General features: G+C 49.5%; 1 protein-coding gene across 7 annotated transcripts in view; it reads right to left on the bottom strand.

Annotated features, from left to right (window-relative positions):
• MED12 (mediator complex subunit 12) overlaps positions 1-26,243 on the bottom strand; it is an 820,436-nt gene that overhangs the window by 470,867 nt on the left and 323,326 nt on the right. For all 7 annotated transcript variants that reach the window (XM_086918278.1, XM_086918283.1, XM_086918279.1 and 4 more), the window contains exon 20: positions 7,816-7,947. In XM_086918278.1, the coding sequence (XP_086774404.1) occupies positions 7,816-7,947 (132 nt within the window). The remainder of the gene's footprint in view (positions 1-7,815; positions 7,948-26,243) is intronic.

Below are 26,243 nucleotides of genomic sequence, written 5' to 3'. Positions count from 1 at the left end.
ACACCACGAGGAGGTCGCCCCGGCGATCCTAACCCGAGATCCGGCGACCCCTACCTGCTTCAAGCCTCCAACTGACACCTGCAGCCTAAATCCGGAAGGTCCCCCCAACCGCAACCAGGAGCTGGTAAGAAGAACCGACCAAAAAAGGCACCCCTTTACTCGACGCCACACGGCCTTGGTTGCCCAAACAGACATTGCCTAACCAACCCCTAACTTCCCACCTTACCTCTCGAAGTGGTGGTCTCACCCAGAAAACCCTGGACCCAAAGCCTGCAGTGCCTTTGCAAACTAGTGGTTCCCCTTTGAAAACAACAGGGTGCCCGACGTCGAAACAGCACCCTGCAATCGGCCACCCTAGTGGTACTTTGTTTCCCCATTTGCCCTGAGCTAAAGTCCAGGAGCTTTGCTCCAACAACCCAGTGACCTGCTAACCAGCAGCCACCAACCGGAGGCCCCCTATACCCCATTGGATAACATTGGGCCTCAGCACTCTGCACCCGGCGGGCCTAGTGCCGCTGAGCGTTTAACTAGAGTGCATTCTTGACCTTGGGGGACCCCCGAGTCTACCTCCAGAACCTCAACTCCCACTTCCAAATACTTACCTGAAAACCGAAAATACTAGTTTCCTCCATAGGATAACATTGACTGTTTTCTGTGAAAAGTTTTAAGTGTGCAGTTTGAAAACCTAAAGAAATTCTTTAAAATTGTACTGTTTGGGGGGCGTGGCTAGCAGCCAAGCATGGTGGCTGTGTAACGGAGGAGCTCGGTGGGCAAAGCGGCTCCATCAAATAAATCTGAGCTCGATTTCCTGCCTGGCCGGGCGGAAGTGAAGGCGGACCGGGATCATAGGCCGGAAGTTGCCGCTGGTGGGCGCGACCATCAAAAAAGAAAGACACGCGGCGGGGCGGCGCTGGAGGCACGACTGCAGCCCGTGCCGCACAAGAAGTGATCCGCATACCTGGCTGACGCTGGCTCTGCAGTAAGTGGCGGGGACGTAGATCGCGCCCCGGCGCATGGGACAGAGCTACCGGAATTCATTGAGGGGGGCTGTGCGGCGGTAGAGCTCTCATCAAGGGACAGTTGCCACACACGATTGCTCCCCCCCACCCCCCCGGAGCGCTTGCCTGGACCTGCACTCCGCATTGCCACTGCCCAGACACACACGGGAGGCCCGGAGGGAGCTTAGGCCCCGCAGAGGGGTGGGGTGCCCATTTGACGGCCAAAACCAGACGGACTGGCCCCTACCCGGCAGCCACACCGCACGAAGCTACAAAGCGTCTGGTTGGGACACCAGCTCATTAAGAGACACAAGGAGACCTGCGGTAGGTCCAGGGCGCACTATCGGCAGTGTGGTTTTCATCGCGGACAGTGCGGTGGTGAACGTGGCCCAGCGCAGGACAAGATCTGTAAACCTGCTAGGGAGTGGCGGCCACTGTGCGCCTGGCCGCAACGGCGAGGATAGAAGAGCGCCTAATTGCAGCAGGTTCAAATTAACGACCCTTAGCAGCGGCAAGACTTGGCCATTTCCAAAGGCCCAGTACACGGTGGCCTAGTGTGACTATACACACCATAAAGGCTCCTCATTGTGAGACACCCTTCTACAGTGATATCCGCAACATATTGGGACTCAAGATACCTCAAATAAGCCACAGACTGGGGGAGAATTGACCATGCCTTAAGACGCAGAAACAGTGGAAGCCATGGCGGGCATGGGGCCGAGGAACAAAGCGAAACAGGCGAAACTAGACAAGTACGCCTATGATAAGAATAACGCACCACAGACAGAAGGACGCACTTCCACAGGAAAAGGCCCGGAAAGTGACGGAGCCAAAAAGGTCACGTTAGAGGACATAATGAAATCACTGTCTAACGTGCAGACGACGGTGGGATCCATATCCACAGATGTTAGCTTATTACGTGCAGACTTTCACAAAATGACGGAGCGAGTGGCACAAGTGGAGGTGGTCACGAAGTCCCTGGTAGATAACACCTCGGAATTGCAGCTGGCTATGGAACGTACGGTAGCAGTCAAACAGCTCCAAGGGAAGCTGGACGATCAGGAAGGACGCTTGAGACGGAACAACGTGCGAATTCCAGGAGTGCCAGAATCAGACGGCAAACGAGCAATGGACCTATATGTTGAGGAGCTGATCAAGACCAAGCTGCAGCCCAAAGGACTGTCACATTTTTTCTCAGTGGAGAGGGCGCACAGGGTGCCCGGCGGTGCACCAAAGCCAGGTGCTGCGACAAGGCCGGTGTTGGCCAGACTGTTCAATTTTAGGGACAGAGACGCCATACTCCAAGGAGCACGAACTTCGCCACCCATTAAGATACAAAACTCGACGATTGCCTTCTTCCCAGATTACACAGCCGAAGTAGCCCTTCGTCGGAAAACTTTCACAGAGGTAAAGAAAGCCCTACGAGCAAAGGAGATGCCTTATTCAATGTTGTTCACGGCGAGACAGAGTAGTTGATAATCACAAAACGTGGTTCTTTGATACGCCGGAAGCAGCGCAAGATTGGCTGGAAGGTTGGCTGGAAGGTTGGCGACAGGTGGGAGCACCTCGTCGCACTGGCAGAGATCAGCGGAACCAGCAAAATGAGATCCTCACGGAGTCACATATATCGGAAAGAACTAATCTGGAAAACCCGACGGAGGTAGGACTGGGAGAAGACGAGCAACAGCCCGACTCCTGAGGGCCTGGCTGCCGTGGACAGGACAATGGTCATTTATCGTGCTGGGCGTGCTGCCCTCGGACTCTGAACAGGGAGAAGCTATGGAGGGCAGATGGGGCCGCTGACCCCATGAGACTCCTTACCCCCGCAAGCAAGTACACTGGGTTAGGACAGGGATAAGCACTCTGCTAGGTTGGGGAGGCGGGTGGTTTTATGTCCGTGGAGCAGGGAGGCAGGGAGGTGAGTGGGGAAGGGGAATTCAATTGTTAATGTTCAAGTTTTACACGTGATGACAAGATGCGACGAGAGCCACATGCGCACCACTCAAAAAGGCAGCGGAGGCAGTACACTGCAGGTGATGACACGGATGGACACATTCACACTACCACATAATGACACAACACTCACACTCAGACGCCCATAGTGGCTTAATGCAACAGACCACGGTACCACCCCGAAGGATGGTGACCTGGAACGTACGAGGGTTGGGAGACAAAATCAAGAGGGGGTTGGTACTGCAGGCTCTCAAGCGACAGGGCCCGACATTGGTCTTATTACAGGAGACACATCTCACGGGGAGGGCATGCCAGGCACTGGACCGACGAGGCTATAAAATGGTAGCACACTCAGAATTTACCTCTGGCTCCAGGGGGACAGGTATACTGTTGAAGAAGACCTCCCCGTTCATTCTCTTGCAACACAGAATAGACGATTAGGGATGCTTTGCAGCGGTCAATGGACAGTGGGAGGGCCGGCTATTAAACGTGGTGTCAGTCTATATACCACCAGCACTTCAAGCAGTAGCCCTACCGGCATTGGGTGAGTTTCTAATGAACCTCCCGGCGGGGGACACCATTATTGGGGGAGACTTCAACTCTGCGGTAGACCCAATATTAGATACCTTCCCAGTCCAAGCACACACGTCCGGTCCTTCCAATTTTCAGGGTTTCCTAGAGGCAATAGGCCTGGCGGACATCTGGCGACACAAGCACCCCAACATGAAACAGTACACCTACCACTCCACAGCGCACAATAGTTTGTCCCGAATAGATTATTTCCTAATGCTTGGAAATGGAATACACGATGTAGACACCATAGATATACTGCCCAGGGGAATATCCGACCATTCTCCAATTGTATTGACTTTCACCAGCCAAGAGAGAACTCGTAGGAGAATATACCCCATTTACCCTAACTTTCTAAGGATCCCCAAAATTAAGAAGGATCTTAAGAAAGCGACTACATTATACTTCAATGAAAATGCAATGTCAGTGACCTCTTCCTCGATACTTTGGGAAGCATACAAGACGGTCCTTCGAGGACACGCAATGGCCTCCATCGCGGGGCACAAAAGGGCACGACGACAAGAACTCTCCGAATTGGAACTGTCTTTACACACAGCCAACGTAGCCCATTTGACGGATCCCGCTGCAGCCTCTGCTCATACTTTACAGCTACATCAGCAGCGGTATAGGGAACATCTCAGACTGCAAGTACTTGATAATATCTCGACTACAACCCACAACATTTACGATGTGGGAGATAAAGCGGGGAAGATGTTAGCCTGGTTGGATAAGAAGGGGGGGAGCAATAGAAGTATACAACAATTGTACTCTAGTGTGGGACAAATTCAGACGCACCCCGAAGAGACAGTGAACACACTGGCGGATCACTTTGAGAGAGTGTACACCCCTGACCAAGAAATCGCAGAAAGCGCAGCCTCGGAAGCCCTTAGTCACATCGTGACCCGGACAATTCCACAGGAGGCGGTCCAAGATCTGGAAGCTGACCTTACTATCGATGAAATACAATTGGCTATACAGGTGATACAATCTGGTAAAGCCCTAGGCCCCAACGGAATCCCCATAGAGTGGTACAAACTCATGTCAGATATACTTAGACCGCCACTCCTGGCTATGTACACAGAGTGTCTAGCGAAAGCGGAACTCCCGCTAGATCAGCGAACAGCCACGATAGTGGCGATTCTGAAACCTGGCAAGCCACCGTCAGATTGCGCGTCATACCGCCCAATCTCTCTCCTCAATGCAGAAGCAAAAATCCTTGCGAAGCTTTTAGCCACTAGATTGATGACCCATCTCCCACTGCTGCTACACCCGGATCACCGCTTTCAATCTCAGACGTGTGCATGGAGTACTAGCACGATCTCCGTCATTAATAGAACCAGCTGTGATCCTTTCCTTAGATGCCAGAATGGCGTTTGCCATGGTGGAATGGGGGCCCCTCTTTGCAGTCCTGTCCCACATGAAATTTGGCCCAAAGTTCATAGCCTGGATACGTCTTCTATACGCTAACCCAGTTGCTCACATAGCCGCCAACAGGCACATCTCACATGCAATCCAGCTGCCGAGAGGGACCAGGCAGGGCTGTCCCCCTCACCCTTCCTATTTGCCCTAGTCCTAGAACCGATGGCGACACTAATTAGAAATACACCTTTATTGAAGGGAATTCGCTGGAAAGAGGGATGGGAGGATCGTGTGTTGCTTTACCCTGACGATATGTTGGTGTATTTGACAGATCCGGAGAGAAGTGTACCAGCGCTCCTTGCACTGTGTGATGCCTATGGGAAGACGTCGGGATACACCTTGAATTGGTCGAAGTACGTATTATACGTTCTGAAGGAGGCAGCGCCCCAGCTTGCTTTAGACTGCCCGCTTATGTTGGCCACAGCCTCCTTTAAGTACCTTGGTATCTATATCACCGACAATCAGACAGACTTCCTGGAAAAAAAATTGAAACCACTCCTGGACTGGTTGCGAACTGATGTGCGGCATTGGGCGCTGTTGCCACTGACGCTCCGGGGAAGAGCAGCGCTCTACAAAATGATGGCTCTCCTGAGGTTCCTTTATGCCCTGGAAACCTCACCCTACCCGGTCCCACCGAGGGACTTTCGGCAGGCGACAGCATTAGTGTCCAACCTGTTATGGAGTAACCGACCGGCGCGCATTGCCCATGCCAAACTAAACAGAAGTTGGTACGAGGGGGGAATTGCATTGCCGAACCTGCAACTGTACTACTGGGCTTCTCAACTCAAGAACATCAACCAGTGGATTCATGCGCCTCGGGATGACCCCGCTTACAGGGCTGACAGGACTCAACTAGGCACGGATAGTATGCTCTCTGTGCTCTACAACAGAGGCCAAGCAGCGAAATTGATAGGACCCACGGAACATACAGCCATGATATGGCACACAGCACAGGCAAAGTTGGGTTGGAAGGGAACAATCACTAAGCTCACCCCACTCTGGGACACAAAGGCATTGGGGCAACTGAGAAGGAGCAAAGGATTTATACAATGGGACAACATTGTACTGTCCACGGTGGGAGATCTATGGGACAAGGGGACGGTTATCCCGTTCACCCTACTCCAGCAACAACACGATCTGGGGCCAAACGAAACTTACAGATATGTACAGATCAGGCACGCATTACTACAGGCAATACCAGCAGACACTGAAGTCCCGGAATCCTCGCCGCTAGAAGATAGACTACTCACTGACTACATGCAACATAGCGCCACTTCCCTTACCTATAAAAAACGAATAAATAACCTATCAGACCCTACACTGAAATTGCGCGGGAGGTGGGTGGAGGACATAGGCGATATGGATGACACAGAATGGAACGAGGCAATGGCGTCCCCAAAGGAAGTGGGCATTTCGGCTAAGTTCAGGCTAGTGCAATAATTTTTTTTACATAGGATATACTACACTGCACAAGCTACAAAGAGCTCCGCACCCCTATTGTCTTCGGGGCTGTGGTGAAGAAGGTACTTTATTCCACACCCTCTGGGACTGCCCACTCGTGACTGACTACTGGCGCCAAGTGATGTGCACTGTCTCACAAACATTAAAGGTGCCACTGCTACCAGAGCCACGTAAATGTATTTTGAGTATTTGGGATCCAAATGACTTGTCCAGGTATGGTCAAATATGGGGCACATTGGCCATCATGGTGGCGAAGCGAGATATAGCACAGAAATGGGGCGCCCCCTGAACTACCCACATTGGCGCAATGGAGCAGGAACATGGACTCGTTAATGTTCACAGAGCGGGCGGTGTACGTAAATAGGGCTTTCCCTCGTAAGTGGAACAAAGTTTGGGCGTGCTGGAATGTATATAGAGGGGAATTATGCGACCCGCTGCCAGAGGATGATGAAGACAGCTCTGACGAGGAAGAAGAGGGGGAGTGGGACTGAAATGTTAAATTATCACCTGCAAGTGAACTACACAGTAAAATACCAAGCATGATAATGTACTACTAGACTCCGATTATATGCAACTGTATATCCACATCTTCACAGAACTATTGTCGTATTGATTGTCAGCGTGTATGTTTGTTCCAATGAAAAGTAATACAAATTGTTTTAAAAACAAAAATTGTACTGTTTAACAAAAACGATTTTACTTACCTGTTTACAGGAAATGTCCCGGAGTAGTATCCAGGTATATTACTATGAGTAAGAAAAGTAATCCAAAAGTAACTTACCTGTAATCTTACTGAAAATCCCATTCAAAGTATTTGTACTGTATTCTGAAAAGCATTGCATAATCAGTAACACTACTGTAATCAAATAAAGGTACATTTGCAATCCAAACTGTGTTACAATCTGTATATTAACTACAAAGTACTTATCACTTACATGTGACAGGCTTGCTTGGTTCGAGGAAATAAAATTCCTAAAACAATATTTTTGACACAAAAACAATTGGTCTGAAGTTCAGTCTGAGTGTGTGAATTCATTTGCTGAGTTTGTACAACAAATGCTTAACACTGTTCTCCGATACTGCCTTACTGCTCGCCCACACTACCACAAAAAGAGAGTGAGGTGCATCCAACTTTACCTCTGCCTACCTTTGTGGTTCCACTGGAGTCTGCGCACACTATACCTCACTTTGGTATAGCACATACAGAGCCAGCTTCCTACATGTGTCCAGTTCCCTTTCACCAGACCCGTCACCCCTTCTGATACAGGAGCCAATCCATCTCATTTGAACAATAATGCTCTACTCAATCATTGTTATTCTAGAACTGTATCCCAAGAAGACATCTTCTGTCTGCAGTTTCTGGCTACAGCCTTCATTTACCATGATTTAAAGTACTGATAGAAAGGACACTCACCTGAAGAGCTCGCCAAATTTACTCTTCTGGTGAGTGTATGAGGTATACAGGTCGTACAGATAGGCCAGAATACATCGTTCAGCTGAGGAACCATCCGATCGATTCATGCTGTTTTTCACAACTCCGCACAACCTGCAAAGGGTGGAACACAAAGCAAATTTAGTAAAATTTAAAACTATACATATAAGACCCTTTGAAAAGAGCCCGGAAAAAGTGGGAAGCAGTGAAAATACCTACAACGATGGCTGGAAATATGACACACACACACAGAGAACATGAACTCTTGATTCAACTACCACCACTATAGCAGACTGAGTGGTGGATGCAAGCTTACATTCTACAACAGAACCCCACAAAGTCTACAAACCTGCTGATTTAGGATTCAGTGGTAAATTCATTGGTAGTCAGAATTTCTGGGTTAGCACTGCTCACCCACAATAATAGTGACAAACTAAATGTCCAGTATTTGTAAAGCGCGAACAATTACCCAAAGGTGTCAAGGCTATTGCCCAGAGTCACATGGTGCTGGGCAGACCCCTGCCGCCGGAGCCAGGGATCGAACCGTAATCCCCGGCATACAACGTCAGTCGCCCTAGCCGCTGCGCCACACCTCTTCCACAAACTAGGACATCTCTGTTGATGCTGCTGGTTTCACTGTAGACCATACCACTGCAGTCACCAAGAAATGTTTATCTGAAGTCAAATGCACTCTGTTGTAACTAGCCATTTTCAATAGCTGCTGTGAACACATTCATATCGTCCAGGAAGGCTACAGTAATGGGACTGATACTGGAGAGCTAAATAATGTCCTCGAAGACTGCAGCAGGTCATCTCCTAAGGATAAAAAGGGTGAATATTTAATTCATGCCTGAAACTGAATTGGCAACTGGTTCAGACACATGTTCCAGTCAATCTGCTTTCTGTGGACTTTTTTTCTCATTGTCTGAGTCCTTCAGCTACTCTCTAGCTCAGTTCACTCCACCAGGCAAGATTTGATGGCCATGTTTTTGTCCTCAGGAAACCGAATTGTAGGATAATACTGAGGAAGCAGGATAGGGGACTACGTTTTGCAAGGTACTGAAATGTGGCATTGCTACATCTAATGGGCATGTTTTGGTGCAAATGTTCAGAGAGCGGCACAGGTGGAAGCCACGAGAGCCCCAGGAGATGGATATTTGTGACCATCATGTGCTGCTTGCAGGTCCTGAACAGAGCACACAGGTGAGGCTCTACTGTGCCCACCAGTGCACAAACGTGCTGCACACTCTCATTGGATGCTGCCCCAAGCTTGAAGTAGGGGCTGCAACTCAGCACTAGAGCCAGATGTCAAAGTACAAGGGTGGCACTCATAGGCTTACACAAACAGTACAAAAAATATATTGCATAATCAAACAAAGTGGCTGAGGGACAATATTGAAGGTGGAGGTGGGTCAGAAAAAACAGAAACAGAACACAGCAGAAGAATGCACCCTCTTCATTTAGGGCCACATTAAAGCGTCAATGGTGTTTCAAAAATGAACTCAGAAGGTCTTCATCAGGACAAGACAAACTTAGGAGCTTCCAAGCAATTTTCAATAAAACATTAAATGATTTATCCAGGAACTAATACAGATGAGAAATCACATGAAGAGCCAAAGCTCCGGAGGCGTGGCTTGGATGCCGAGCAGACAGGCAGCGTGAGCTCCCGCTCCCCGCTTTTATCCTGAAAAACCACACAAAATCCATCGTAAAGAGCATCATTCGATCAGTGAAGAACACCTGAACGGCAATGGACCCCCAAGCGAAGGACTTAAGGTGTCCCCAGCGCTTATCGTCTCGAGAGAGGAACAAAGAAGGGCCGAGCGCGCGCTGAGGCAAGATGGCGGCCGGAGCTCGGGATCGAGAACAAAGTTGACCGAGTTGACACGGCGCCCCCTTAGGGACGACCTGGGACAGAGGTGAAGTTGCCTGAGCTCGCCTGGGCCTTCCTTCATACTGTGACCAGGGGAGTTCATCGGTCCTGTAGTTGAGGTAGACCGGATCTCATACGAACAAAGGGCGAAGAGATCAAGATGGCGGCGTCCTGGCACCCGGCAGCCGAGGGGAGCTCGGCGCTTGGTAGTGGAGCAGGGCGGCGATAGCAATACGGTCCGGAGGAGCAATTGGCAAGCATCCGGAGGCATCCTGAGATCGAATCGCGACCGTACGGCGGAGGAGCAGGAAACTCTACCTCGTGACGACGCACTGGGGAAGAGCCTGAGTGAGGGCCTGATCGCTGGGGAAGCCTTGGGGAGAACGAACACAGCTCGAAAGATCGTGCAAATCCGGAAAGACTGCTCACCGGCAGGAGTTAATGGAGGTGGCACTGGTGAACTGGGTATAACTAACTACGAAAGGGCTGAGCGGCCTAGGGACAGAGCTGGCTCGATCCTGTTGGCGGCGGGACAACGGCCTACGCAGCCAAACTGAGCAGATAGTGGAGCTAGCCGTCGATACTGGACACTGGAGAATCGCGACCAAGTGGACATTGAAAGTGCCTGGAGGCCCAGTGCTAGCCGCCCAAAACACCAGGGGTGCGGACCCGCTTGCCCCCCCTATCTAGACGACGAGGGGGAGGAAGTCCCCCCCCCACTCTTCCCAGTAGATCAAATGGGAAAGCCTAAGGGAAGAGTAGAGGAGGCTGCGGGCTCGGGTGCGTCGGACGGACCACCACAGGCCCCGGCGGACCTGCAGCAATTACAAACTTGTATCTTAGAAGCTATCCAAGCCACGAAGGAAGCGCTGCAGCAGGATATCGCCCAGGTGGCAATGGGACTGGGGCTGTTGCGGGTCGACCATGATAAACTGAAAGATAGAGTCAAAAATGCAGAACACACCCTCGAAGAGATACTGCCCGAGCACAAATCTATGGAAGGGCGGCTGGTGGACGCGCTCGATCGCATACAGGCCTTGGAGAGGAGAGCGGAGGATGCAGAAAATCGTGGCAGGCGCAACAACGTGCGCTTGGTGGGCCTTCCGGAACAGAAGGAAGGGGACGATATGGTAGGGTACCTTGAACAATGGCTGAAGACGGAGGTGGCGCCGGAAGGTCTATCACCCTTCTTTACGCTAGAACGAGCGCACAGGTTCCCGGCCCGACCCCCTAGACCGGGTCAACAGCCCCGTCCAGTGGTGATAAGACTGCTGCACTACAAGGACCGGGACTGGCTGCTACAGAGGGCAAGGGACGTGGGCCCTTTCCAGGTGGATAATAGTAAAGTAACGCTCTTCCCTGACTATACATATGAGACCCAGAAGCTGCGTGCCTCTTTCTTGTCGCTCAAAAAAGAACTCCGGGCGGAAGGAATAACGTATTCACTTCTGTTCCCGGCCAAACTCAGAGTGGTGGTGGACGACAAGACGGTCTTCTTTCATAACTCGGCGGACGCCTGGGCGTGGTGGGACACGTACAAGGCTGGTACAGATGGAGCGAAATACAGGGCGGAAGAAGAGCGAACCCGGCAGCCGACTCGGAAATCGCAAAGGATCCGGAAGCGCCGACAAAGATCTCAAAAACCGATGGAATCGCAAACTGAAGGCGAGAGGAAAGCCGCGTTACAAGCAGTAATAGACCTGTCGGGAACTGTGAGGACTAGATCGTGTGAGAGTTCGGAAGTAGAGGGCCTGGTTACTGGCTCGGAAGCGGAACTATCAGACTTAAATAGTGTTAAGGGCCCAGAAGCCACACCACAGACGTCGGGAGGACTAATGGACGAATGATACTGGAGATGCCCCATGCTGGATTGGTACGGTGCCTGGAGAGGACCGTGGCTGGCAGATGGCGACGAACCTTGTAAAGCAGGATGGAGCTTCGGACTTGAATGGAGAGATTTACGGAATGGGGGGAGAAGGGGGGGGGGGGACTAGGTTGACCACCTTCGGAACCGAGATACACCTTTCGGGCCCCTAAGGCCACCGTCGTGTAGACTACGGTATAGTTGGGTCATTGGGGGAGGACAGAAAGTCCTCACTAGGTTTGGATGGGAGCTGCGCTCGCGAAGCTGGGTCCTGTTCTGGGGGGGAGGGAGCTGAGAGTAGTTGGGGGAGCTTGAAGCGGGGTGGTCGGGGAGGGGGGGTTCTGCTGCGTTGGGGTTGGGAGGGATGAGTGTGACCCTGTGTGCCGGGCCGCGCACATTTACTGGATTTTACCGGGACTATGGCTAATACTGGAAATGTAAAATGTGTAACCTGGAACGTGAGGGGTCTGCACACGATGGCACGGAGGCACAAAATACATGCATATTTAGTTCGAAGAGGAGTGCAGATAGCGCTGCTGCAGGAAACGCATCTGACGAACCAGGAGGACATAGCGCTGCAAAGGAGGTGGAGGGGGCAACTGTTTAATACCAGATATTCTGCATTTGCCAGGGGGGCGCTGATCTGGATACGGGCGGGGACCCCTTTTCAAGTAAACAGGCACATAACAGACCCGGATATTATGTGCCTGTTTACTTGGAAGGTTTGTGGCAGTGGAAGGGAAACTAAAAGGTAGGGACATAGCGCTGTGCAGTGTGTATGCGCCTAACACCGACCAAGCGTCCTTCACCAAACTTTCCGGTTCACTGGCAGGGTTTTTAGCGGGCCCCATTGTCATGGGAGGGGACTTTAACTCAGTGACAGACGTGGAGTTGGACAGATCTCATCCTCCTCTGGGGATGTCTCCAATGCACCGTCTGGCAAAGCGCAGATTAGAATGGCAGGAGAGCTGGGAACTACAAGACGCCTGGCGGGAACACCACCCGGCGGCGAGGGATTACTCCTTCTACTCTGGGTTGCATGACCTCCATGTCCGCTTGGACACATTCTTGTGCTCCTCAGAGGTGCTACCAGCGGTGTCCAACTCGGAATACCTAGCCCGCACGACCTCTGATCATAATCCCTTACTGCTAACCCTTAATTGGATGGCCGAGACATCGCGGGTCTCGACGTGGCAATTGAGGCCGGACACGGTGGATGACTTATTGTTTAGAGAAGCGCCGAGGGATAGGATAACTTATTACTTCGAGGAGAACGAGGGCACTGCGACATCTAGAGCGAAGGAGTGGGATGCCTTTAAGATAGTGGTTAGAGGCCACTGTATTGGGAAATACACTGGGGCGTGCAGATCCTTGTTAGACGACCTGGAGAAGGCGGAAAAAACTTTGCGTGATGCTGGGAAAGCGCGCCCTAATCATCCAGAGTTACAAGGGACGGTGAGTGCTGCCAAGGAGGCGGTGGCTGTGGAAATGGAACGGCTTCGCTGCTTTGACCAGAAGTCCTATTTGACAAGGGCGCATGCCGAGGGGGACAAGGCAGGGACGCTACTAGCCTGGCTGGCTAAGCCACCCAATCTTAGCCATTGACGGGGAAGATGGCCTTGTACGCCCCACCCAGACGGAGATACTGGACTGCTTCCGCTCGTATTACAAAACACTATGAGAGCACGCTCGAAGGGCAGGAGACTGAGATAACTGCTTTTCTGGAGGGGCTTCAGTTGCCGCGATTAGAACAAGAGCAGGCGGAGGCCCTGGGCAGGTATATAGAACTGGGAGAGATTAGGAGCGCAGTCAAGAAGATGGCCCGTAACAAGGCGCCAGGCCTGGATGGGCTCCCTATAGAATTTTATAGCAAATACATAGACCAATTGGCTCCGTGGCTTCAGGTGGTGTACAACAAAGCTAAAACTCGGGGCAGGCTTCCTGAATCCATGTGCGAAGCTCTCATGATTCCATTGTTGAAACAGGGCAGGGAGAGCAAACACCCGGCATCCTACAGGCCGCTGTCCATGCTGACAGTGGACTACAAAATTCTGAGCACCCTACCGGCGACCAGGTTACTGCAGCACATGACGGAATTGGTCCATAGTGACAAATCTGGCTTTATCCCCGCCCGAAACACAACAGTTAACATACGCCGACTGGTTCGCCTTCTGGGAGAACCGTGGCCTGATACGCAAACGCCTGTGGTACTGTCAATTGACATAGAAAAAAAGCATTCGACAGTTTGGAATGGGACTACCTGTACAAGGTTATGCAGCACTTCGGTCTTGGAGACGGTTATATATTCTGGACAAGAGTGTTATATGCTTCAGCGGTGGCCCGTGTGCGGGTGGGCCCCCTAGTGTCGCACCAGTACCCGGTGCGTCGAGGCACTAGACAGGGATGCTCACTATCCCCCCTGTTTGCACTGGCGATCGAACCTTTTGCGGCGGAAGTCAGGAAGGGACGTTTTTACAGGGGCTTGACCTACCGGGGAAACCCACAACTTATTTCATTGTATGCGGACGACCTCCTATTATACCTAGAAAATGCGCAGGAGGCATTGGAGGGGGCGGAGAGACTCCTGGTGTCCTTTGGCAGACTATCTGGGCTGCGGGTTAATTGGTCCAAATCATAGCAGTTTCTACTACGTCACGGAGAACCGAGACCCGCTACCCGCCCGCGGCTTGCCTGGGCGCCAGACTGCCTGAAATATCTGGGAGTGCACGTATATCACAAGGCTGCAGACCTGCTAGAGCGTAATATAGGCCGCTGCATACAAGCGCTGCGGGGTAATATGACCTTCTGGTCTACTCTCCCGCTATCAGTCACGGGACGGATATCCCTGGTCAAATGATAGCCTTGCCGCGCCTCCTCTATTATTTCCGCACGTTGCCTATTTGGATACCCAGATCGGTCTTCCGGCAGTTGAGGTCCTTGCTGATTTCCTATCTCTGGGGTACAGGCAGGCGTAGAATAGCTTTATCCACGCTGCTCCGGCCGAAGGATGAGGGAGGACTAGCGGTCCCCGATTTGGAGTTATATTATTTGGCAGCGCAACTGCAGATTTTCACGCAGGAGGTGGCGCGAGTGTACCGAGGGCCGGAGCAGGAGAGAGAGAGGGGTACCCCCCGACATGTGCTGGCATTCATAACTTTGCAGCAGAAGCGGACTCTCAGGGACCTGTCGCTGGAAGAGCAGACGTACAGACTCTGCTGGAACCGAGCGCAGAAGCGGGCTGGGGTGCGACACATGTACGTGCCTGAGATACCCCTGGGCATGGTAACGGCACTTCCGCACGGGGGCGACTGGTGAGGCTGCAGGGGTGGGAGGAAGCGGGACTGCAGATACTGGGGGACCTATATGAGAACGGTGAACTGATCCCCTACCAAACGCTGCAAGACCGCTTTGACCTCCCGAGGGAGGATTTTTTAATGCATGCGGCTATAACACGAGCGATGCAGGTACACTGGGGGAGGGGATCCAAGAGCCCCCGACGTCAATCGCTTGCCAATACACAATGATGGCGGCCAGCACGTATAAAGCGGTGACGTGCCTCTACTCACGAATAATACGCGAGACGCTGCAACCCCTGGTCACGCTGAAAGAGGCTTGGGAGCTCGAGCTGGAGACCGAGATCCCGGATACTACATGGGCACAGATAGTGAGGAGGGCGAGGAAGAGCACAAGAAACGCTCGTTTTCAGTTAATACATTTCTACATACTGCATAGAGATTATCTTACACCTAGGAAGATCGGGAAGTATTTCGGAGTGAAAGATGCGGCATGCCCCAGATGCAACAAGGTGGGAGCAGACCTGGGACATATGCTCTGGGACTGCACACATCTGCAGGACTATTGGAGGTGAGGTTATTGAGACGTTAAACACTGTGACCGAAAGGGAGTTACAAGTCACCAAGGCGGTGGGCGTGTTACACTGGTTCCCGCATACACCCAAAAACAGGATCTCGAGTAAATTTGTAGATATGGGCCTGATCTTAGCTAAGAGAGAATTGACTAGGAACTGGAAATCAAAACATTGCCCAACGCTTAGAAGGTGGACCAACGAGCTGCTTAAGTGGGCAGCGAGTGAAAGCACGCTCAGATACCAGTTAGCCCGCCGCAGGTCAGAGGACAGAGCACTGGAAGCGGCCATGGAATGGGAGTTGCTAGTGCAAGCCTTGCGAGATAGCATGCTGGAAGAGGAGGACAGCCTCTCTGAGTCGAGCGAAGTAGAACCCCAACACTTACCAGGAGCACATTCCTAAAAAGACATTACCACTCCTGATAGCACACACACATGTATACCACGATAGAGCTTAGTCGTAGGGAAGAGCATGGGGGGGGGGGAGGTTGGGGAGGGTAGGGGAGTTGGGTCAAAGGGAGGGGTTGAGGGTAAGGGCTTTTAGAAGGGAGCGGGGGAAATATTAAAAGCAGGATGTGATACTCCGAGTCTACGGAAAGCCATATGCGCAGGAGGGCAGGCAGGATGATCCACTAACTGACGCCGCCCGACATCCGGGTTGTGGGCTCATCGGCTGTGTACATTCCAAGAATAAGGGGAGGGGAGCGCGCTGGCGCCTGTGGAGAGGAAAAGTTGTAAATATGTGAAGTGCATTATGTTCCCTGCAATGAAAACGTTTTTTTTTTTTTTTTTTTTTTAAAAGGGTCAAAACTCCGAACGGATACAAATTGAGCCGTTCCGTATTGAGAAGCCTCATTGAATTATAACAAAGATGATAAAGTAGTTCAGAGGACTTCAAAAGTTATTACTGTTCTCCACAAGTCCAAAATAGTAGATGTAATTAGTGAAAAATGAATCAACCAGACTGATATAGGAGATCACAGGCGATGAGCTCACCTAATTGCCCCTTTTGGCTTCACCCGGTCCCATCAGCATACCGGTCAAGAACTCGTCCGGAAAACAGATGGAGAAACTTTATTAATAATAATTAACAAAAATGTTCTACTTCATTGAAATAGTGTATATATGTGTATCATTTGCCCAAATAATATTGGGCAGTTTTTTCTTCTCTCTCTTCTCCTTTTTTTCTTATATGTCTCCTTTTTAGATGGTTTAATTATTTGAATGTTATACTTGTACCCTTGTTTGGATTCCAGTGTTACTTTGACCCTGGTTCAGGTAATAGGGTTGCCCCTGTTGTATTTAACTAATGAAGTACAAGGGTGAGCACTGGCATCAGGTGTTGCCTCTTGACTAAAGTAAAAGACACACAATTGATGGACGGAATGCAGAACAAATCATAACATTCACCCCCAGTCAAGAGATCTGGGTTAAAACCATCGTTCTTTTGCTCACCATGCCCCCCCAGTTTAGATCTGGGCATGTGCAAATCAGTCTTGACCCTGTGTCTCATGGGAACAGTCAACCCGAACTGCGAAGCCAGGTCCTCCCTGGACCGGAAACAAGCATCCTAGGACAGGTTTCGGGGTGTCGCACCTCTTCAGCCAGGCTAGCTTGATTCCAGTGGCACAGTGAGCCGGGACCCATGTCTGGGCCATGTCTGCACTGGGGTGGCAGAGACATCTAAAGAATGATGACACAATGGATCACCCAAAGCGCCGACGAACTAGCACCCTTGAAAAACCATCAAATAAGGCAAAGTAACAAAAAAGCCCCCTGGTTCAACGATGACCTTAAGACATCCAAGAAGTTCTCTTGTACCCTCGAGAAAGCCTGGAGAAAAAACCCAACCAATGACAACCTGTCCACTTTCAAGAACGCCACCCGCAAACACCACCAACTGATCCGATCCACCAAGAAATCAGCATTCAAAGATCGACTTGACAACAACGCCCACAACAGCAAGGAACTATTCAACATAGTCAAAGAATTTACCAACCCCACCGCCGGCACCAACGACATCACCCCATCCCAAGACCTCTGCGACTCCCTAGCTTCTTTCTTCCACAACAAAATCGCCGACATACATAACAGCTTTGAAAACCAATCAGGAGACCAGTCCACTCCACCCGCCCCTGAACCTAATCCCCCCTCTAACAAACTTTGCGCCTGGAACCCAATCACCACTGAAGACACCATCCGCCTGATGAACCCCATCCACTCAGGATCGCCTACCGACCCATGCCCCCACCTCATTTTTAACAAAGCAAACTCCATCATCGCTCCCCATCTCCGAGACGTCATCAACTGCTCCCTCAACTCCGCTACCTTCCTTGAAAGCTGGAAACACGCCGAACTCAGCGCCCTTCTGAAGAAACCCACAGCAGACCCCACTGAACTTAAGAACTACCGTCCCATCTCGCTCCTCCCATTCCCTGCCAAATTCATCGAGAAAGCCGTCAACAATCAGCTAGCCGCCTTCCTCGAATCCAACAAATCCCTCGACCCCTCACAGTCCGGCTTCCGAGCCAAACACAGCACCGAGACCGCCCTCATCGCAGCAACAGACGGCATTCGAACACTACTGGACAACGGGGAAACAGTTGCCCTCATCCTACTTGACCTCTCCGCAGCCTTCGACACAGTCTGTCATAGCACCCTCATACAACGCCTCAACAACGTCGGAATACAAGGAAAAGCATTGGACTGGATCATCTCGTTCCTCGCCGGAAGAACACAGCGAGTCCGCCTCCCCCCTTTTAAATCAGAGGCCACCGAAGTCATCTGCGGCGTACCACAAGGATCATCACTCAGTCCCACCCTCTTCAACGTATACATGAGTCCCCTCGCATCCATCGCGCGCCAACACAACCTTAACATCATCTCCTACGCAGACGACACCCAGCTGATCCTCTCCCTCACCAAAGACCCAAACACCGCCAAAACCAACTTACACGAAGGAATGAAAGATGTTGCCGAGTGGATGAAGGACAGCCGTCTAAAACTGAACTCGGACAAAACGGAAGTCCTTATCTTAGGCTCATCCCCCTCTGCTTGAGACGACTCATGGTGGCCACCGGCCTTGGGAAACGCACCCAAACCAACGGACCACGCACGTAACCTGGGCTTCATCCTGGACTCCTCCCTCTCGATGACCAGGCAAGTCAATGCCGTTTCCTCATCATGCTTCAACATCCTACGCATGCTCAAAAAAATATTCCGCTGGATACCCACCGAAACAAGAAAAACGGTCACCCACGCACAAGTCACAAGCCGACTGGATTACGGCAACACCCTTTACGCCGAAACCACAGCCAAACTACAGAAAAAACTCCAACGCATCCAAAGCGCCTCAGCCAGACTCATACTAGACATCCCCCGCCAGGCTCACATTTCCGGTCACCTGAAAGACCTCCACTGGCTCCACGTCAATAAGAGGATAACGTTCCGACTCCTCACCCACGCACACAAAGCCCTCTACGACTTAGGACCCGAATGCCTAAACACGCGCCTGTCCTTTTACTCCCCACCCGCCAACTTCGTTCGTCCAATCAGGCCCTCGCTGCTATTCCGCGCATCAACAGATCCACCATGGGGGGGAAGTTCCTTCTCCTACTTAGCGACCAAAACCTGGAATTCTCTCCCCACCCACCTCCGCCTTACACAGAACCACCTCTCCTTCAGAAAGCAACTTAAAACGTGGATATTCGATAAATAAATTACCCCCCCCCCCTCAAGCGCCTTGAGACCCTCTGGGTGAGTAGTGTGCAATGCAAATTTCTGAACTTGAACTTGAACATGGATTAAACCCAGATCAGTTGACGGGTTCGGGGGGGAATGCTTGCAATGGTCAACACTCATCCCCTTTGGTTTTGCTTTGTTCGCTCTAAGTTGGCAGGGTATGCCCAGACGTGTGTCCCTTGCTCACTTTGCCACTGGATTCAATATAGCCTGGCTGAAACCGGTCCCAGGATGCTTGTTTCCGGTCCAGGGAAGACATGGCTTGGCAGTTCGGGCTGGACTGTTCCCATGAGGCACAGGGTCAGACTGATGTAAAAATGGCCATGTCTGAACTGGGGGGGGGGCGGAGTGAGCTGAAGAATGATGATGGATTAAACCCAGATCAGTTGGGGGTGAGTGCTTGCAATGTTCAACACTCCGTCCATTATCCCCTTTCGTTTTGCTTTGTTCGCTCTAAGTTGGCAGGTGTGAGAAGGTGCTCTCTTTCTTGCTTTGGTATGCCCCCACTTTTGGCTGAACTGCTGATGTGTTTTGACGGAGTGTGCCCTGGGCTCCTGCCAACCAGGTGCCCAGGACCTGTGTTCCTTCTCGAAAACTGTGTGCATCCCTGTGTGCCATGCCCACAACACACTGTCCTGGCATACCTCAGTCACCCCTCTGGCTGGATGCCCTATGCCAGCGGTGTGGGTACAGGTGCACGAGTCCTGTACCCCTACAGTACCCAGGTCCATTCCTGGGCACTGTAAGTGCAGTGATGCCATTAAGAATATATGGTGCTGGGAGGTTGTCATCACGAATTCCACAGCACCATGACGGCTACACTGAAGACCGAGAAGAAAACAAGTTACTTACCTGTAACTACAGTTATCCAGTATTGGTATCTTTCTTGGATTCACATGCCTGAATAATTCCCCGTCGCCAAGGCGGGAGTCCCACGGTACATAAAATAGCAGTGCCAAAGGTAAATAACAGTAGTAGGCCATAAAGAAGAAGAACTGAGGCCCAAATCCTAGTAGCCTATCTACATCATTATGCTAAAAGAACCAAACTTTTGGTACAATCAATCAGCTATCAGCACACTCCAGAGCCAGTTCTCCTCAGATTTTCGTTAGCACAAGTGGGAAATAAGTATCCCAAAACAGAGAACTGACTCTTCGGGGAGGAGGGTGGGTGCATGTGAATCTATGAAAGATACCAATACTGGATAACTGTAGTTACAGGTAAGTAACTTGTTTTCTTATCCAGTTTTGGGGTATGTTTCATAGATACACATGCCTGAATCAGAGTAGCAAGCAGTATGCCAAGTATACAGGCAGTTGCGGATGGTGGGAGACTTGTACTGATAAACTCCCAGTTGCATCTCTAAATGATAAACGTGTATCATAATCTGATTTTTCAAATGTATAACATGATATAAAGATATGTAAAGAAACATGCATATCTACATACAGTCCTGAATATGTAAACTTCATGTACATCTTATATGAAAATAAATACATGTTTGTATCTCTCTCTCTATATATGTATATATGTATATTAATAGAACAAAGGGTACCTGAACTGTTCTCAAAGAAAAAGGTGGCGTACGACAGCCTGTCCAACCGCCGCATCGTCTTGACATGTTGATTGAAGGCAGTAATGCTTTGTGAAAGTATGGACATTCTTCCATGTCGCAGCCCGGCAGATATTCTCTAGTTACTCAAGCAAATAATGCTGTAGACGCTGCCACAGTTCTTGTGATATGAGCCTCGACCTTTCTCAGCAATGATCTGTTAGTTTCCTCATGACAGAAATAGATCATAGAAGCTATCCATCTAGCAATTGTGGCTTTCGTGACTGCTGTTCCCAGTGTGGCTTAACCGTAAGCCACCAATAGTTGACCTGATTTTCTAATTGATTTTGTTCTATGCAAATAGAATTTTAAACATCTTTTGAAGTCCAGAAAATGTAAAGTTCTTTCCGCTGGTGTAGTCGGATTTAGAAAGAAAGTTCGTAACCTCACTGGCTCATTGAGGTGAAATTGGGACGGTACTTTAGGTATGAATGTAGGGTTAGTTCGGAGAGTGACAATCCTTAGAGAAATGCAGAAATGGTTCCTTTATAGTGAAGGTTTGAATTTCACTTACTCTTCTAGCAGATGTTCTAGCCAGAAGCAGAGCAACCTTCTATGTTAGAAACTTGAGTTCGGCTTTGTGAATGGGTTGGAATGGGTGTTTCATCAACTGTGTGAGGATCGTGTTAAGTTCCCACTCCGGTGAAGGAGGTCTCACCGGAGGGAAAGTCGGAAAAGACCTCATGAATTGTTTGATTAGAGATAATGAACATAGTGATGGAATCTTAGCAACTTTCCTGAATCTGGAGAGAGCGGCTAAATGAACTTTAACTGATGAGAAAGTGAGTCCAGACCTAGCCAGATGTAGCAGATATGGAAGAATCTGTTCTGCTGGAGCTTCTATCGGATGAACTTTGTTAGTTTCACACCAACAGCAAAATCTCTTCCACTTAAGACGATAAATCTTAATTGTGCTCTGAGCACTTGATTTCGTTAAGATGTCACGGCAATCCTGAGGGATATCAAGGTCCTTGAATTCTAGGAAATCAGGAGCCATGCATGTAAATTTAGAGATTGAGGGTCTGGGTGAAGCATCTGCCCCTTGTTCCTGGACAGCAGTGTGGGTGTTGGAAGAAAACGGATCGGCTGGTCCTGGGATAGCAAGAGAAGTTCTTGGAACCAGTACTGTCGTGGCCACCGGGGGAGCAATTAGGATGAGACGGCAGTCCTCCGATTTCATCTTGCATAACACCTTTGGTATTAGAGGTATTGGGGGAAATGCGTAAGCACAAATCCCTGACCATCGCATGGACAGGGCATTCCCCCTTGACCCCTGTTGAGGATATCTGCTGGCGTAATATTGGTATTTCTTGTTCTGCTTTGTTGCAAACAGATCAAACGTTGGTTTGCCCCAAGCCTGGAACACCCTATTTACCTGGTCGTGATCTAACTCCCACTCGTGACAATCTGATAGGGATCTGCTGAGCGTGTCCGCCAAGGTATTGTGAAGGCCTCTCACATGCTCCGCTTTGAGGGTGATGTTGTGGAAAGTGACCCAGTCCCACAACTCCTGAGCCTCTCTTGACAGAGTTGCTGATCTTGTCCCTCCTTGCTTGTTCACGTAAAACATGCTGTTGGTATTGTCGGGTCAAACTAGTACTGACCGATGAGCCTGCAATCCTCGGAAGGAAAGCTTGTAAAAATAGGAAGATGGATCGTAACTCCAGGCTGTTGATATGACATCTGTACTCTTGAGACCACTTGCCTTGTATCTGTAAGTCTTGGAGATGACCTTCCCATCCTTCCATGGACGCATCTGTGGTCAGAACGAAACCTGGGGCTCCGTGTAAAAAAAAGTGAGTCCTTCTGCTAAATTGGTTATCTGTGACCACCAGTGGAGAGCGTCCACCATGCGTGGTGTGACCTTGATGATGTTGTTGAAGCAACCTATCGCTTGCTGCCACTGAAGGTGCAGTTCCTCCTGCAAAGGTCTCATTTTGAGTCGTGCCAAAGGGATGAGATTTATGGCTGATGAGCACATTCCCAGGAGGGAGGCAAACATGCGAACAGAAAAGGACTTTCTTTTTGAGTCATGAAGTGCTAGTTTCTGAAGACGAAGTTGCCTTTCTTGAGATAAGAATGCCTTGCACTGGATCGTGTCTAGACGAGCTCCGAGGAAACGCAGGATTTGCCTCAGACATAACTGGGATTTGTTTTTGTTTACAGTCAAACCCAGAGGTGAAGAGATGGTGACATGTTAAAATGGCAGTCTCTACTGTTTGCTCTGAAGGACCCTTGATTAACCAATCGTCCAGATACGGAAATACCTGGATTCCCCAGGAACGCAACGTTGCTGCTACAGGGGCTAGACACTTTGTGAAGATCCTTGGAGCCGATTTTAGCCCAAACGGGAGCACTTTGAACTGATAATGGGCGCCAGCCACAGAGAAGCAGAGATACTTGCGAAGTTTGGGATGGATTGGGATGTGGAAACAGGAGTCTTCCATGTCCAGAGAAGCCATAAAATCTCCTTCGTTCAGGCAACTTAGAATCTCTGAGAGGGTGACCATGCAAAACCCTTGTTTTTGAGAAATTTGTTCAGGTTGCAAAGGTCTAGGATTGGTCTCCATTCCCGATTACTTTTTGATTAGGAAAAAACGAGAATAGAAACTTGTCCGTTTCTGATGTACTGGGACCTTTTCTATAGCATTCTTGAGGAGCATTAAGGAAGCTTCTTTGAACAATAAGTGAAGACGAGGGGGGGGGGGGGGGGGGGGGGGGGGGGGGTCCCCTGGGCGGAGTGGTAGATGGCTTGCTGACAATTCTAGGGTGTGTCCATTATCCACCAGGTCTACAACCCACTGGTCGGAGGACATTTTTTGCCACTGGTCCAAAAAATAATTATATTTTTGCGCCCACGGGGAGGGGAGGAAAAGTGATTGGCGCCCTGCTGAACTCACTGTTTTCTACCAGAGTCTCGGCCTTGGTTATTGGATCGTTTTCGACCTCCCTGGCGAGAGAAACCAGAAGTATTGAATTGGCGGTATGATGATTGATAGTTTTGTTTGTATTGGGGCTGATATTGCCTGTTCTGTTGCGTATGATAACCTCCTCTAGAGGAATAACCACGCCCCTTAGCGCCTCTGAATGTTCCACGCTTGTATTGTAGAGAACCTAAAGACCTCGCCGTGTCTGTGTCAGTCTTAATTGCTTGTAGGGCTTCGTCAATATGTTTGCCAAACGACGATTCGCCGTCGTAGGCCATGTCCAATATCTTTGTTTGGACTTCTGGTCGGAAGGTGGTAGCTTTAAGCCAGCCCTGGCGCCTGAGAACTGCAGCCCCAGCTAACGGTCTGAAATTTGTATTTCCAATATCTAGAGCACAATCAATCGTCTCTGATGCTGCGCGCTCTCCTTTCAGCAAAATCTTTCATGCCTCCTGTTGTTTCTCCTCTGGAATGAGGTCAATCAGACCCGCCATGTCTGACCACATTTGCCGATCATAACGCCCTATGATCGCTAATGAATTCGCTGCCCTGATGGAACCGGCAGCCATGGTTGAAAACATTTTTCCAATCAGGTCCAGAAGACGTGCTTTTTTGTCTGGCTATGTAATAATAGACGTCGCTGGATTCTTAGACCTTTGCTGGGCAGCCTGGGAAATGACAGAATCCGGCCTGGAGTGTACGATGAGGCAGGATGGACTATTGGCCGGAGCACGATACTTTTTATCAATCAGTGGAAGCACTGCAGGCACGGATGAAGGGTTTTTCATAATCTTGATACCCTCGTTCCATATATAATCTATTATAGGAACGGCTCGGGTAACTTTTCTGGACTCTTCTTCAAAATCATGTAGAAAACATTCAGTTTGCTCCACTGCTACTGGCAGTTGAAACCTATTAGCAGCACGCTGCATAAGGTTATGAAATCCACCTACGTTGTAGTGTAGTTCCTATTTTCCCAATAGGCTCTGCGCATTGGAATAACATAAACCATAGTTTAGACATAGGACTGAGGTTGGCTAGGTCTCTATTGAATATGTTAGACTTAATTAGGTTTGCCAGCTAGCTCCGAGGTCACTAGAAACTTTCTCGAATGAACAGGGAGGAGTTAACTTCCCTGATTAGACAAGAAGGGATTAGCTTCTGACAACCGCATCAACATGACAAATTTGCTCCCCCAGAATAAGGAGTATATCTCCAGAGTCGTGTGAAAACAATAGATATCTATTTCACTCAGTCAATCGTGCATACTTAGTTTCACCAGAGTGCAGAGAAATAGAGACAGGCGTTTTCAATAAAAGGTGTTATTTATTGAGCAGTCTTCTTTCTCATGCAAGAGAAATGAATTGCCACAATTGCAATACTTGTTATAAAGTAAAGTGCGTGCAGTAAAAGGAGTGTTATGAAAAAATACTGTAAAAGCATTGATATGGTTTCTGAGCCATATGATACTCAAAAGGTATAAAATATATACAATTACATACAATGATAAAAGTTGACTAAACGTACTCAACTGATGTTTCTAAATACGCCTACTCCAGTGTACCTAACCTAAGCCTAGTACGTGGGAAGGAGTAAAGGAGTTTTTGAGATAAGTTAGTTTTGCCAAGAATCTGACTCAAGAATTCTTTAAGGATCTAATCAGCTCCGTACCTTGGTTTTAGAATGAAGGAGGTTGTATCTCGCTCTCAGGACTCGATCTCCCAGGAACCTGCAAGGGTGACTGGAAACATTGGAGCTGGATTTTCTCGGCAGGAGAAAAAGACAGCGTCTCTTTCAGTGCGTCAAATGGGAGGGTCGGCTTCCTTCGGCACTCGCATCAGCTGGGCTTCGGATAAGTAGATAGCCACTCTGCTCCAAACCACCGTGTGTTGCTTAAGGCAAACGCTGGTATATTTTACCTGGAAGGTGCCGTGTTTGACGTAAGGTTGGACATAAGACGTCAATAAAAGATGTCACTAAGAACTGGCCGTTCTTTCGGACTCGCAGGAGTTCTAGGACAAATCAAAACAAAAGCATAGGGAATTCCCAGGTTGCTGGAGGTTTGGTTTGTTAAAAGAACTCGTACTTTCTAAGAGTCTAAGGAAGTAGCCTTGCCGTATTTGGATTGCATTGGCTATTACTAAATATGGATATGATTCTTATGCCTTTATAAGGGTATGATTTGTTATAACCACACAAGGGCATAAATCGGGAATATTTAATTAGGGTCCTAGATACGTTCACAACACCCACTCCACGTATAATGTCCATCATTACTAAATACTAAGCAATATATAAAAATATAGGTATGCATGTGTTTTCCAGCCCACCCCAAAATACATCAAATGCATTTGAAATGGTATAGATACACGAAAATGAGTATTATACAGTACGCTTTCAAGCAGTGGTATCATTCAGATAATGCAAATATAAATATCAGCTGAATGAATTGCGAAAATTACATTTATGAAATGGCTCTTAATACAGAAGAGAAGGTTGAGACCATTTCATCACATTTATACAAGATT

The sequence above is a fragment of the Lissotriton vulgaris genome, chromosome 4_1 (genome assembly GCF_964263255.1).
Source record: "Lissotriton vulgaris chromosome 4_1, aLisVul1.2, whole genome shotgun sequence".
Lineage (NCBI taxonomy): Eukaryota > Metazoa > Chordata > Amphibia > Caudata > Salamandridae > Lissotriton > Lissotriton vulgaris.
Note: the sequence above shows the minus strand (reverse complement) of the source record. Positions and strands in the feature narration are given on the sequence as shown.